Raw genomic sequence first — 15,351 nt, forward strand, 5'->3', positions numbered from 1 at the left:
ACTCTTGATTTCGGCTCAGGTCACGATCTCACAGGTTGTGGGATCAAGTCCTGTGTCGGGCTCTGAGCTGATAGCCTGGAGCCTGCTTGGGATTCTCTTTCTCTTTCTCTCTCTCTGCCCCTCCCCCACTTTCTCTCTCTCTCTCTCCCCCCCTCAAAATAAATAAATACACATTAAAAATTTTTAAATATATCCATTTTCGTTTAGTGACAAACTATATAATTCCTTATACACAGAGACCTAATACATGTCTTTTATTGATTTCTTATATTTAATTTCTTTTTTCAGGTCAACCTGAAAAAAAGAGCATTTAAAGAGCATTTCCCCACTGATACATCTTTCTATGCCCATGGACAAATATAAACACATAAGGATTTACACCCACCTGCCCACCTCCCATATTTCCTTAGGCATAAGGGCCACATCCTATTGCACTGTAATTGAACCAGGATATGTCTTACAATTGAGATAGTCAACTAACCCAGAGTGACTTTTCTCCCCCCCCAAAACAGTCATTAAATTGACAGCGTGTCTCGCGACCAAGGAAAAATAAAGTAGACACTAACATCTTTTTAGCAGAACAGTGGTATGGTGGTCTTCCTGGAAGAGGGGGCTTGGGGGGAGGGACTGTAACCAAGCTGTCCAAGAAGTTGTGGGAGGAGCTGGAACTGTTTGGCTAAAGAAAGCTGACTCTGGGGCACGCTGATGAGCTTGTCTCTGAAAAGCTATAATGGGCAAAAGGGGAGGACTGGGTCCCTGAGGCCCTCAGGCTGGGCGCTGAGCCACACGGCACTTCTGCCTTTGTGAGCCCCTTACTCTAAAATAAATATTACAATTATATTTTATGACAGAAATGAAATATTCTTGTGGGTCCCCTACAAGTACCAAGGGGCCCAGGGGCACCCCAGCTCGTGGCCTTTGGGGACCTGTGGGTGGGGGTTACAGGGAAACACTTTGGTGAGTTGGAGAAAGCCCTTGCTCATGGACATTTGTCCAACAATGGGAGGGGGGGCTGAGGAGAGAGTAACTTTTGATGCTGGAGGTGGCTGAGCAGAGGTTGGATGTGATAAAGGAGGTGAGGCCCTGGAGCAGGGTTTGATGAATCTGTAAAAAGTTTCTTTTAGACTGGAGAGTTGAAGGCCTTGGGATTTTCAAGTCCCCCGCTATCTCTGAGCCTCCGCTCTGCCCAGGGACATGCCCTCCAGAGGCTCAACGAAAGAGCCGGGGCTCCTGGGAGGCCAGCAAGTAGACGCTCATTTGTGCAGATGGTGTTTCTGGCAGGCTCTAGGGGCACAGTCTCCGGGTGAAGGAAAGGCTTAGAGGAGGCCCAGGCACCTCCAGAGGGACTCCAGCGGTCCTCGTCTAGGATGCACCCAGCGGCTGCAGCTAGATACTTCCATTCCAATCATCTCTGGTCTCTTCTCAACCAATTCCAGGGAGGCAATCCCAGGGCCAGGGGAAAGGGAGATGCTTGGAGAACAGCCCACCCTGCCGTGGCCAGTGCAGATGGGGTCTCACCGTAGAGGAAATCAGCATGATGTTATCAAAAGGCCACGGAGTGGGTGCTGAGGAGCAACACCCAAACCTGACATTTATGACCACAGCGGGCAGAGCCCTGGTGGCCGGGAGGTCCCAGAGAACACAGGACCCCTAGCCCAACTCAGCTAGGCCAGCGCCGGAAGAGGTGACCATGGACTGTGGGCATTCTCTGTCCCACCTTCAGGTGCCGAGGCCTTCTGGTTGGTAGCTCAGGACCGTGACCAGGACCCTCTGACCTATGGGATTAGTGGCCAATTTGCCTACTTCTTCAGTGTCACCCCAGCCACTGGGGAAGTGAAGCTGGCCAGCCCTCTGGACTATGAGGTAAAGGGCAGCAACCTGGGAGGGCCCCATGAGGGGGGCGGGGAGGTGGGGGCCCTGTCTGTGCTCCCACCCTGAGCAGGAGTCCACCTCGGGGCCTCTCCTCTCTGCCCGCTGCAGACGCGCTACCTGCTCCCCATCACTATCTCCGTGAGCGACGGTCACAACAACCCAGTGAGTTGGAAGGGGGGAAGGGAGGGCAGGGTGGTCCTGGGATCGGAGAGCGGAGGACCAAGGGCCACTCCTGACTGTCCCCTACCTCAAGCAAGCAGAGAGGGCCCTAGTTAACAAAAACTGAATTTGATGTTTATTTTCATCCAAATTATACTTGCCCATTTTGGGTCACACAATATTACCAAGATTTTAATATTATTATTAATTTACTTTAATTATATAAATATGCTGTTTATAAGTATAACATGAATTATATTAATTTATATTAATATAAATGTTAATAAAAGACAGGTGCTAAATACCTCCCTACCTTAGCTCTTTTGAGCCGATTGCTTTCAACTCCCTTGGCTGAACAAGCTGGTATCCGTGCTCATATTTCTAAATAACACACTTATACCACTGTGCCTTAGTGGAGGATTTTGTCTTCATAACATATTCCCCGAACTCTGTCCATTAAAAAAAATCATTTTAACGACTTGGATATTCATGAACATATTCTCTTCGTAAACATCTCAAAAGTTGCAACTAAAGCTCAAGTCCCTGGGATGACACTTCCCTAGCCACCCCAGCGGAAGCGTCCACGGTCACTGCTCTTTCACACCCCTCACTATGCGTTTACACACACACGCACACACACACACACACACACGTATGTATGTATGTAGATATATACATACATCCACGGAAGAAAGATTGTCGTTTTTGTGCATTTTCTGAAACCCAAGTGGGATCTTGCTGTATTTATTATCTTGAACTGTGCTGTCCACTCAACAATTGGCTCTGGAGCTCTGCCCATGTCTGCTCACGAGCTACCTGTTTCTTGTAGTATTTTCCAGCGTGGGGACGTACCATACTGTGTTAGCTGGTCTCCTCTGAGAGACACCTAGGTTTGTTCACAGCTTCAAATTATGGCAAACAAGCGAAAATGACCATTCCTATAATAGGACAGGCACATTTTAGATGTTTTAGAAATGACCTAATTATGTCTGCAACTTACTCTGAAATAGTTCTGTAAACACACGGAGAGCAAGAAATCAAACAATGGGTAAATCTAGATGAAGAGTATTGGGGGGCGCCTGGGTGGCGCAGTCGGTTAAGCGTCCGACTTCAGCCAGGTCACGATCTCGCGCTCCGTGAGTTCGAGCCCCGCGTCGGGCTCTGGACTGATGGCTCGGAGCCTGGAGCCTGTTTCCGATTCTGTGTCTCCCTCTCTCTCTGCCCCTCCCCCGTTCATGCTCTGTCTCTCTCTGTCCCAAAAATAATAAACGTTAAAAAAAAAAATTTAGATGAAGAGTATTGGGAGTTTTCTGTACTATACTTGCCACTTGTCTGGTGTTTGAAGCTGTATCAAATACAAGATTATCCCACATATTGCCTAATTGCCTGAGAAGTGAAGTCAGGTTGCACTCCCAACCCAGACATTGCTCCCTTTGTGTTCTCAAGCGCTCACATTTTCCAGGCTCACCTGGGCTTTCCTACCTGCAGGTGCAGAAGGAAATGCATGTGATCGTGGAGGACAGAAATGACAATGCTCCCGTTTTCCAGAATACTGGCTTCTCCACCAAAATCAATGAGGTAGCATCTACCTTAATGGGTGTGTGTGTGTGTGTGTGTGTGTGTGTATGTGTGATGCGGGCATCCCAGAAGTTCTTAGAGTGCAAAGAACAAGAGACAGCCAGCAGGGGGTCCAGATCAGGGAAAAGCACCTCTTAGAAGGGGCAGCTGCAGGAACCAAATCCAGGGGAATGTAACCCCATGAACAATAGTTATAGCAACATGTTAGTCAGACTGGATTAGAATGATTTCAGTTATGAAAGCAATTTTTTTTAAAAGGAATTGATTTTCTCATGTATCTGAAAAATTCAGAGGTACACTAACTTTAGGCATGGCTGGATTCAGGTACTCAAACCATGTGATCAAGAAGAGATTTCTTTCCATGTCTCAGCTCTGTTTCTCTTGTTGTCCCCATCTTTGGGCAAGGGGGCCATTCTCTCTTGTGGTGATGAAAGTGTTCTCTGAAACTCTAGGCTTTGCAACTTGAACATAGAGTGCCTCTTTCTCCATAGTCCTGGCCAAAACTCCAGAGCTGACTCTTATTGGCTCATTTTGGGTCATGTGCCCATGAACCTAGAGGCATGGAATGCTCTGATTGGCTAGGTTTGTACATGAGCCCTCCCTTCTAGTAAGGGAGGACAGCCCCACTTGAACTGCCTGTGTGGGAGGAGGTTCCCCAATGGTCCCTGAACAGCAAATACAACATCACTCCTGGATCTTCATTACCCTGTGGCTTTGAAGATGATAAGATGTAGGACCCCATAGTAGGCCAGACACAAGACCAGTGAAATCCAGGCAGCCATTTGACAGACTGTGATGGAGTACCTACTATGTACCAGGCAGTGTCCTTGGTGCTGAGAATATTTGGTAAATAAGACAGACCTGGTTACCACCCTCAGTAGCTCACATTCTAATGAAGAGTACTGATAATAATCAATGAAACATTAAATAAGCAGGATTATTTTAGACAGTGTTAAGTTCTATGAAGAGCATGAAACAGGACAAAATGGAGGAAAGTGACCAGGAAGGGGGCTGGTTTAGGTTGAGTGGCCAGGAAAGGTTTTTCTGAGTAGGTGACATCTGAGCAGAGACCTACCTGGCAAGAAGGAGTCAGCCATGGGATGCTCCAGGAAAAGGATGGTCCAGTCAGTGGAACAGGAGATTCTAAGGCTTTGAGCTGGGAATGAATTTGGGGTGTTCTAGGCATAGCCAGGAAGCGGGTGTGAGCAGAGGGTAGAAGGTGAGGAGGAGGTGAGGTCAGACAGGTGAGCAGTGGCCTGACCTCAGAGGGCTGTAGAGGCAGTCTGGACCTTATTCTGGACAGAATGGGGCAACCATTGGAGAGTTTTTAACATAAGAGTGATGTGGTCTGATTCATGATTTTCAAAAATCACTTTGACCACTTTGTGGAAATAGTGAAGGTGTGGACAGGTCACAGCTGGCAAAGGCCTCCCCAGAGAACCATCCAGCTTTGCAGGGTGCTGTCTGGAATGTACTGCTATAGGCTACAGAGAGCCCATGGGAAGTTTGAGCAGGGGAGTGACACATCCTGGGTTCCTGAATGATTGCTCATCCTTATCCTGAGGGGCTCTGCAAATCAGAAGCCAGCTGAGGTGTTGGGGAGAGGAAGAGGGGTAACCTTCCCCCCTCCCTACCTCCCCCCCCCCCCCAGTTGTCTCCAGAATGCCCAGCCCAGGTGGGAGGGAAAGGGGAACACTGGGTTTCAGGCTCTGGAATATATTATCCCTGTGGTACAGCTGGGGACACTGAAGCTCAGGGTGGGAGTGAGTGCTCAGTTATGGAGGGGATGGATTAGAGTTCTTCATTACAGACCCTGCCAGTCGGCTCCCTGGTGTTCTCTGTGATGGCCAAGGACCCGGACACGGGGTCTGCAGGAGCCGTGGTGTACTCCATACAGGCGGTGAGCGTTGGCAAGTCCCTGGGAGTATAGGTCCCACTGCCCCTCATAGCCACCAGGGGGCAGCATCTCCCACACAACCTGCAAGAACCTTGAGTGTCGGCTTGAGGACAGTGTCCTTGTGGTGGCCCAGCCCTAGCTCCCAAACCTTTCGCTGGCCCCTGTTGGACCTCACTTGGCCAAGCTGTGGGCAGGACCCTCCTTCCCACCTCCTTGCCCAGGGCACTGTCTGGGCCCTTGCTGAGTTCATATCACACCGCCTGGTGGCCGACTGGAGATGTTCAGTGTCTTGTCCAAGGGGGTGTTCAGTTCTCCTGAAAAGTTTGCTAGTGATAGCTCCTGTTAACTGAGTGCCCATGATGTGCCTAGCACATACTTTACTTCATTTGACCCTTCTCTCAACCCACCGATGAAATATCTGAGCTCATTTCCCAGAGGCGAAAACTGAGGCTCAGAGAGGTTATGTGACCTGGTAAGAGTGGCAGAACTGGTCAAGAGCAGAGCCAGGATTTGAACCCAGGTCTCTCAGAGGGGAGCCTGGCCTGACCGTGCTCTGCCTTAGGTCATCCCTAGCACTGGAGACAGCCAGCACCTCTTCAGGATCTTGCCCAATGGCTCCATCATCCTCAATGGCAACCTCAGCTACAACAACAAAAGTGCCTTCTATCAGCTGGAGCTGGAGGCCTGCGTGAGTGGGGGCACAGACGGAGGGGTGCCGTGACCTGAGACCCGGGCTCACAGGAACCTGTCTCCCCACAGGACTCAGGCGGCATATACAACAACAGCCTCATCACCCAGTGCTCCTCGCCTGTCTTCCTGTCCATCTCTGTGGTCGACCAGCCGGACCTGGACCCCCAATTTATCAGAGAGTTTTACTCAGCCTCTGTGGCTGAGGATGCACCCCAGGTGTGCTAGAGGACAAGGAGGGGGCCTGGGTGGGCCCAAGAGGCAAGGAAAGGGTCTGGGCCATTGAACCAGGTGGTTCTCTGCGCAGGGAACCTCAGTGCTGAAGGTGGAGGCTGTGGATAGTGACAGAGGCATCAATTCCCAGATGATCTACAGCATTTCCAGTGAGAATGGGGGTGTTCCCAGGCTGGGGGAGGGATGGGGGCTCTGCCAGAGCCACTGGAAGCAGCAGCTCCTACTGCCTGTCACTAGACTCCACAAGGCCCGGCTTGTTTGACATCAGGCCAGATGGGGTGATCACGGTCAGTGGTTCCCTGGACCGTGAGCAGCTGCTGGAGGAGGATGAAGAGGTGAAGGTGCAGGTCACGGTGAGTGAGGGCTCCACTGCCCTCTTTTGCACCCCAACTCTCAGCTTCTGGCCTTAAATCTCCCTTCTCTCTGAGCCTTTGTTCTCTGAGTGCTGCCCTTTGGCCTCTGCTCTGCTCTCAGGCCACCGAGACGCACCAAAACATCTACGGGCAAGATGCCAAGGTGAGCATATGGGTCACGCTGAGGGTGACAGATGTCAATGATCACAAACCCGAGTTTTACAACTGCAGCCTCCCAGCCTGCACCTTCACCCCCCAAGACACCCAAGTCAACTTCACTGGCTATGTTGATGAGCATGCCTCCACCCGCATCCCCATCGATGACCTCACCATGGTCGTGTACGACCCAGACAAGGCAGGTGCACCCAGACAAGGGGTGGTTGGGTGAGGGTGATGCTGGGAGATGACTGGGGGAGGGAGGTGGAGACTGACCCATCGAACGCGGTGCTAAGATGCAAGGTGGGGAGGTGAGTGGTGGGTGTTGCTGGTGCTGATCATGAACAGTGGTAGAAAATTGGAGTTATTGGGCGATACTTGGAAATGTTGGGTTATGTTACGCTGATGGGTAGTCATGTGCTCAGGGCAATGCTAGGTGGTGGTGAAAAGAAAGGCAGTGTTGAGCGGAGGTTACTACCGGATACTACATAATGTTGAATGGAGTATAGTTTTCAGTGGTGTTGAGGAGGGGGTGGTGATGGGTGCTTGGTGAAGTTGAGGGGTGTTGGGCAGTATTGGATATTGGGGAGATGGCAGTGCTGAGCACAGAGTGATCTGAATGAGTGCTAAGTTGGAGAGTATTCTTAAGTGGAAGTTGAGCGGGGTGGTGTTGAGCAAGGAATACCTATGGATGGTATTTGGTAGTATTGGGTGATATTGAGTTGATACAAAATGTGGAGGGGAGGATGGCACTGGGTGGTGGTGGGTGGGGAGATGTGTTGAGTTAGTGGCTGGTGTTGAGTAGAGCGGAGGGGGTGTGGGATGGAGGGTGCTATGGGTAATGGGGTGATGTTGGGCATTACTGGTATTTGGTGTTGGTACGGGTGGTGGAGCATGTTGAGTGGGAGCTCGTAAGCAAGACTCAGTAACATCTCCTGGGAGTGAGGGGAATGTGTCCAGGCTCTGTCTCTCCAGCCCAAGCCAGGAGTCCAGGTACCTAGAGATGTCTTCTTCCGATGAGCTCACATTTGCAGGGAGTGCACAGCCCAGCTTCCCCAGGGCCCTCTTGCCTCAGTGTTTTGAGAGCCCCCCACCAATGCCCCACCTATGGGACTTCAGAAGTCTGGGCTTCCTGAGGCAGGAGCCTATGGGCAGGGATTACAGGCAAGATACAGGTTGGTGCATTGTAGGAGGTGGGGGCTCTGCTCTACTATATGCCCAACTCTACAGGGCAGCAATGGCACCTTCCTGCTGTCCACGAGGGGCCCCGATGCCGAAGCCTTCAGTGTCTCCCCCGAGCGGGCGGCGGGCTCAGTGGATGTGCAGGTGCTTGTGAGAGCTCCCGCTCTGGTGGACTACGAGAGGCAGACAGTGATGCTGGTGCAGGTGAGGGGTGCTCTGGGGTGCCGGGGAGTGCGGTCCACGGGTGCTCTGGTCCCAATGCTGCTGCTCTTCCCTTGTCTTCAGGTCGTGGCCACTGATTCAGTCAGTGGAAACTCCTCCGTTGCCCTGGTGACCATCCACATTAGGGATGTTAATGACCACAGACCCACATTCACCCACAGCTTGTACAACCTCAGTGTCTCGGAGAACAGTCCAGACGGCACTGTGGTCACCAACAGCATCCATGTGAGTAATGGGGACCTGAGTGGGCTGGGCCAGGAGAGACATGGAGAAGGGCAGACCTGGGGACCGTGACCCTGCCATGTCTCTGTGTCACCTGATGTCATCACGTCCTAGCCAGTGTGTACACATATGCGTGGGGAGTCTATTTGTGAATCTCAGTGTGTTAGGGGTTCTCCCTTTGTGTCAAGAAGCAGGACAGCCCTGTCCCCATCAGTTGCATAGCTGACAGGGAGTGGCATCATTTCCAAACAGTGTCCCATTGTCTAACTCTCTGCTCACAGGCCTTCGACCCTGACACGGGTGATGGGGGCCGCATCACCTACAGCCTGCTTCCGGGGAACGGGTAAGGTCTCAGCATGGGCAGGGGGCAGGTGGATGAGCGGGACCCGGGCCCGCCTCTCTGCCTCACAGTGGGGCTATTGTAGGTGGGTAACAAATAGGATACCAGGTTACATTCCAATTTCAGATTAACGACAAATAATTTGTTTAGAATAAGTAGATTGCAAATATTGCCTGGGACATACTGAAATATTTTTCATTGCTTATCTGAAATTCAAATTTAAGTGGGCATCCTATATTTTTGTTTGCTCACTCTGGCCACCCTGTGCAGGGCAGACGTCTTTGAGGTGGATCCAGACTCAGGGACAGTGACAGTGAGGAACAGCGAGCTATTGGACCGTGAGAAGCAGGCTGTGTACTACCTCACACTGCAGGCCACAGACGGCGGGAACATGTCGACCTCCACCACACTGCATATCATCCTGCTGGATGTCAATGACAACCCGCCTGTGGTCACCGGCTCCTACAACATCTTTGTCCAGGAGGAGGAGGGCAATGTCTTTGTGACAATCCAGGTGCGAGCCGGCCTGGACCTGGCAGGTGGAACAGGGACAAGGGACCAAGCCTGGCTCTGTAGTCATGCCAGCCCTGAGATGGAATCTGGGCTCTCCTCTGTGGTCTTGAGAAAGTTAATCTGTCTCTCCGGGCCTCTGTCTCCTCTTTGGAAAATGAGGACAATTGTGGCCACTAGAGAATAATGAGATAATGCATTCAGAGTGCTCAGTGTAAAGCCTAGCATAGAGCAAGCCCTCAAAAACATATAGTTCTTTTTAATTTCAGCCCCCGTTTCATTCCAAAAGGGACTTGAGGTGATTTTGATTAAAAGTAAGGTAAAAATGGGGGAAATAAGGAAAAAGAGAAAATAAGAATGGTATTGCTAATGGGCACAAAGGTAAAGTTAGAACCCAGAGCCACACAATTGCTAAGAGTGGGCTGAAAATTCAGTTCTGAGCTCCCTGATGGCCAATGCAAAACAGGAAATATCAGTGGCTAGGTTCACAGAGTCTATGAGATAAAAACCCACTGTTGGCTCCAAAGAAACATCAGAGACCAACATCTCCCCTGAGTCATCTGAAAGGGGGTCTTGTAAGAAGCGGAAAGAAACCAGGTCCTCAGAATGACAATCATGTGGCCACAGAATGCTCTCGTATTTCTGGGGCTGTGTGGTTTCCAGGGCACATTCCCACCTCTGGTGTCTCGACTGACTTGTGAAGCAGATGCTGTAATGATCCCCATTTCACAGAAGGAGAAAACTGAGGCTCAGAGAAGTTCAGTGACTTTTGGGGGCTTGCACAGCGAGTAAGTGGCATCCCTGGAGCCAGAGCTCAGACCTCTCTGCCCTGAAACCTGAGCCTTTTCTTCTTTTTCCTTGATAACTTCTCACTCTGCTCTGTGAGCTCCTTGGGGCAGGAACATTTCAGACCTGCTGCTGTAACCACGGTGCCCGGCGTTAGCCCCGAGAAGCGCTTGGTGAATTAACTGGCCCAAATTCAAAGTGCTGAGGGGTGAACAGACAGGGTCAGGCTTCTGGAGCAAACATCTCTGGCTGCCTGAACAGGAGGCATTTAATAACCAAGTCCCAGTGGAGCTGAGATGAAAGAGCTGAAGGTGGGGGATGGGCAAGGAGGAAGACTTGCTTCCAAGTCGGAGTAGCCCAGCCCTGTATTCAAAGCCCCTTTGCTGGGTCCCAGGTCCTCTCAGATGAATCCACGATATTTCTGCAGGTGCCTGTCAGTTAGGGGAGGGTGCCAGAGAGTCACCCAAGGGTGTCACCCGTGCTGTGTTAAAGACAGCACAGGGGACGTAGAGGCCCCGGGCAATCACCAACCTGGCCTGGAGTCAGGCAGAGAGGCATAGAAGGCATTGGGGTGAGGGGAAGGCATATGCAAAGGACTGAAGGAACCTGCTGCATTCTCCATGCTGGATCACCCCGAAGGCAAACCAAGCACATGTGTTCAGGACCCTGGCGGGACAGGAACACACACACATGTACACACACGAATTGGGTGAAGAATCAACGGGTTAAAAAAAAAAAAAACAGCACTGAAGTAGTCATTGTGGGAAAATCAGAAACTGGTTGGACTTCACACTTATTTTATACTTGTTTGTTTTTGAATTTTGTTACTTTTTTCGTTTTTTAATGTTTATTTATTTTTGAGAGAGAGACAGAGACAGAGACAGAGAGCAAGTAGGGGAGGGGCAGAGAGAGAGGGAGACGCAGTATCGGAAGCAGCCCCCAGGCTCCGAGCTGTCAGCGCAGAGCCCAATGCGGGGTTTGAGCTCACCAACCGCGAGATCGTGACCTGAGCCAAAGTCGGACGCTTAACCGACTGAGCCACCCAGGCACCCCTGTTTTTGAATTTTGAATAGCTATAACATACTCTCCACTAGAATTTCAGCTCCATGAGGGAATTGCCTTGATCATGGCTCTTGATTGTCCAGTGCCTAGAACAGGGCTGGGCACACGGTAGGTAGGCAGGAAATATTTGTGGGGCAAATGATTGACATCAGGAGCTTAAGACCTCAGAACTCTTGCAAGCTGTTGATCTGACCCTCTGACGGAAGACTGAGGCTGAGAGATTGGTCAGCGTCCCACTGGCTTTAGGCCTAATTATTGCCCTTGAGTGCCAGTGCTGGAGGGGGAGGCCAGGCTGCAGAAGGGGGGCTGGGGAGCATCTGGGAGCTGATGGCCCAATGCTGGTTATCCGCACAGGCTCATGACAACGACCAGCCAGACACCAACAACAGCCATCTGCATTTCAGCCTGCTGCCTGGCCCCTACAGCCACAACTTCTCAGTGGACCCTGATAAAGGGATCCTCAGAAACCTGGGGCCCCTGGACCGAGAGGCCATTGAGCCTGCCCTGGGGGGCCGAATTGTGCTGACCGTGCTTGTGTCTGACTGTGGTGTGCCTGTCCTCAGCACTGAAGTCAATATCACCATCAACGTGGAGGTAAGGCCTGGCTCGGCCATAGGAGGGGTGCCAGGGTGGGCCCTGTGTTGGGGAGCTCATTGCGTACGGCCAGCATCCCACCCCTCCAACTTGAGTCACATTTCTGCCCTTTGCAGTATGGTGGGCAAGAGAGGTCTGGAACCAGGCTGCCTGGGTTAGAATTCTGGCTCCGTTGTGTGGCCTTAGACAATCACTCAAACTCCCTGTGCCTTCATGTTCCTTATCTGTAAAATGGTGATAAAAACAACCTAAAGTGAGTTAGCGAATGGAAAGGGCTTTGAAGAGTGCCTGACCCAAGGAAGGTACTCCGTGAATACAGTCGGGTCCCCCTTATCCACGGTTTCGCTTTCCTCAGTTCCAGTGACCCGCAGTCAATAGCGTCCCCAAAGCAGATGATCCTTCTGACACATGATCAGGAGGTCAGTAGCTACCCACCGCTACATCACTACACCCATGTCATCCACCTCACTTCATGTCATCACATGGGCATTTCATCATCTCACAGCCTCACAGGAAGAAGGATGAGTAGAGGACAAAAGGCTATTTTGAGAGAGAGAAAGAGACCACATTCGCATTATCAGTTATCACAGTATATTGTTATAATTGTTCTATTTTATTATCAGCTATTGTTCATCTCTTTCTGTGCCTGATTTATATATTAAACCCTATCATAGGTACATACGTATAGGAAATAACACAGTACATATAGGGTTTGGTACCAGCTGCCGTTTCAGGCATCCTCTGGGGCTCCTGGAACGTTTCTCCCACAGATAAGGCAGGAACTACTCACTGTATTGGCTCTAATTATCATTCACAAAGTTCTACCTGAAACTCTCCTATCTCCTCACCACCGCTCCGGGGTAAACAGAAGGGATGAAAATCAGCATTTATGGGGTTTCCATCACACCTGCAAGGTAGGGATGGTTATTACCATTTTACTGATCAAGAAACTGAGGCACAGAGGTGGCGTAGCTTGCCTAGGGTCGCAGAATCGGGTTTTGAACCCAGTCTCTCTGGTTCTAAGGCCGCCACCGGCCCACAGGGCACCTTCCTTCAGAAAAGTGTTGTAACAAACGTGCACCTCTACAATGTCCGTGATGTGTTTGGCGCCCCCTAGGGCTGTGCGATGCACAGTCCGCAACATCCCACAGAGCAGCCCTGTGTCCCACTGGGTCGGGATGCACTGCTTTCCTACAAGGACCAGAGTGAGACCTCAGGGAACATGGAGGAACAGAAGCCAAATTAGGACTTGCCAGCTTGTTCAGCTGTCCTTGGGGTGAAGTAGGTCACGAAGAAGGAAGCAAGCAGAATTGCATTAGCTGAGCAAGTAGGTCCTTTCACACCCATGAACTAGTTCTCATAACAGCCCCTAGACTGGGCACTACGACCCATCTTGCAGAATGAAAACACTGAGGCCCAGAGAAGTCAAAGTCATGCGTGAAGCCGAGGGGGAGCTGGATTTGACTCAGAGCTGTGCTCTTAGCGACCCCTGCGACTTCGGAGGCAGCTGGCCGTGTGCATTGAGCCAGCAATGCCATTCTGGGAAATCACCCCCAGAAAATACATCTAGTTAAGGGGGACATGGCTTTGTTTTCAAAGGTGTCTGTTGAACCATTATTTTAAAAAAGCTAAAAGCAAAAGCAGACACTTGTGGGCCACCTCGGGGAAGGGCTGGAAAAGCCAAGGGCACCCCCCCCCCCCAACACACACCAGTGTTTGGGAAGGAAGCTCTGTGCTGTAACAATAGTGGCAGCATTTGTAGGTGTGAGTGGCCAGGGCCAGAGAAGGAAGGTGAGAACAGAAAACAGTGGGCATCTGGGGGCAGGACCAGGTCTAAGCCCTGGCAGGTACCCTGAACTCAGCTCTGCCTGAGCACAGGAGCGAGTGTCCTGGGGTTGGCTGAGGGCAGGAGGGACGGGAGAAAAGACGTGACAAGGGAAAGCTTGGGCTGCAGGGCCTTTGTGGAAACAGTGGCATTGGTGCCAACACAATAAATCCAAGAGATGGGGAGTCGAGCTGGGCCAGCAGGGACACTGATGGGGGTACTCAACCACCCTTCTGGAAGGCAGGGTCTAAGGTGGCTCTGAGCTGTGGTCAGAGAAACAAGAAGGAGGTGGGGCTCCCTGAAATCGTAGAACTAACTTCAGAGGTCCCGCGACCGGTCTGTGAGCCCCAGGTGTGCGCTCTGGGCTAGCTCCGTCCTCTCAAAGGCCCTTTTCTCATCTGCAAAGCGGATGGTGATCTCTGAGGAGATGCCGACAGCCTCTGTGCCTTGGGTCAGAGGAAGCACCGATTTCTCAGATGGGCTCGGGGGAGGCCGAACTGTGGGTGCTCCTGAGGTCCCTGGGCTCAGAACTACCTCTGCCCACAGGACATCAATGACAATCTGCCCGTCTTCAACCAGTCCATCTATTCCTTCTCGGTGAAGGAGAGGGACCCAGGTAAGTCCTTCCTGGGTCAGGCCAGGCACTGGGGCTGGGGCCCAGTGAGGCATCTGGTCCCCCCAGGGTGCAGTTGAGGGAGGTGAGAGCAGATGAAGCCACCGATGCCTGGGCCAGGGGTCCCTGTGAACTCTGCCCTCACCCACAGGAGAGCTGGTGGGCGTGCTGAAGGCCTGGGATGCGGATCAGACGGAAGCCAACAACCGCATCAGCTTCAGTCTTTCAGGGAGTGGTGCCAACAACTTCGTGCTCCAAGGCTGGGTGCAGGAGGCTGGGTGGGCTGAGGGCCGCCTCTGGCTGCCCTCGGATGTGAGTCTGGACTACGAGACACAGCCCTTCTTCAATCTGACAGTGAGTGCTGAGAACCCAGACCCCCACGGGAGAGAGGCCACAGCAGAAATCCTTGTGGCTGTGGAGGATGTGAATGATGAACCGCCCACTCTAGACTCAGCCTCACTCCGGGGCATCCGTGTGGCTGAGAATGGCTCGCAGCGTGGCCTGGTGGCTGAGGTGGTTGCTCGCGATGTGGATACCATGGCCCAGCTGGAGATACAGCTTGTGAACGTCATCTGCACCAAGGCTGGGGTCAACGTGGGCAGCCTGTGCCGTGGCTGGTTCTCTGTGTCGGCCAATGGCTCTGTGTTCATCAATCAGAGTGAGGCCATTGACTATGAGACCTGTGACCTGGTCACGCTAGTCGTGCGGGCCTGTGACCTCACAACGGACCTCCGCTTCCAGGCCTACAGTGACAATGGTGAGGTGGCCTGGCAGGCTGCGGCATAGCAGCCATGGGCTGGGACCTACAAGGTCAGGGGTCGAATTCTGGCTCCAGCCCTTATCAGCTGTGTCACTGGGAAAGTTGTGACACCTCCTTAAGCCTCAGTTTACCCATCTGTCAAGTGGACTTGGGTAGTAGGTTGGCTGTACAGATTAAAAGAAAACACGTGTGTAAAATAATAATGCTATTATTCTGTGAGGCAGTGTAAAGGAAGGAACACGCTTCAGAGTCTCGTATCCTGCCTTTGATTATGATAGCAATAATAACCACATTAAGAG

At 51.7% G+C, this 15,351-nt stretch overlaps 1 protein-coding gene across 2 annotated transcripts in view; it reads left to right on the forward strand.

Annotated features, from left to right (window-relative positions):
* CDHR2 (cadherin related family member 2) overlaps nt 1-15,351 on the forward strand; it is a 35,330-nt gene that overhangs the window by 13,620 nt on the left and 6,359 nt on the right. Inside the window, exons 4-19 of one of the 2 annotated variants that reach the window (XM_086675537.1) lie at nt 1,724-1,863; nt 1,981-2,034; nt 3,520-3,609; nt 5,420-5,509; nt 6,069-6,194; nt 6,266-6,412; nt 6,501-6,576; nt 6,665-6,780; nt 6,902-7,135; nt 8,167-8,322; nt 8,404-8,565; nt 8,844-8,905; nt 9,173-9,416; nt 11,615-11,854; nt 14,226-14,295; nt 14,444-15,049. In XM_086675537.1, coding sequence (XP_086531663.1) covers nt 1,724-1,863; nt 1,981-2,034; nt 3,520-3,609; nt 5,420-5,509; nt 6,069-6,194; nt 6,266-6,412; nt 6,501-6,576; nt 6,665-6,780; nt 6,902-7,135; nt 8,167-8,322; nt 8,404-8,565; nt 8,844-8,905; nt 9,173-9,416; nt 11,615-11,854; nt 14,226-14,295; nt 14,444-15,049 — 2,613 coding nt within the window. The remainder of the gene's footprint in view (nt 1-1,723; nt 1,864-1,980; nt 2,035-3,519; nt 3,610-5,419; nt 5,510-6,068; nt 6,195-6,265; nt 6,413-6,500; nt 6,577-6,664; nt 6,781-6,901; nt 7,136-8,166; nt 8,323-8,403; nt 8,566-8,843; nt 8,906-9,172; nt 9,417-11,614; nt 11,855-14,225; nt 14,296-14,443; nt 15,050-15,351) is intronic. The other variant, XM_086675608.1, reaches the window with a different exon arrangement.

The sequence above is a fragment of the Puma concolor genome, chromosome A1 (genome assembly GCF_028749965.1).
Source record: "Puma concolor isolate L17-30 chromosome A1, mPumCon1.1.hap2, whole genome shotgun sequence".
NCBI lineage: Eukaryota > Metazoa > Chordata > Mammalia > Carnivora > Felidae > Puma > Puma concolor.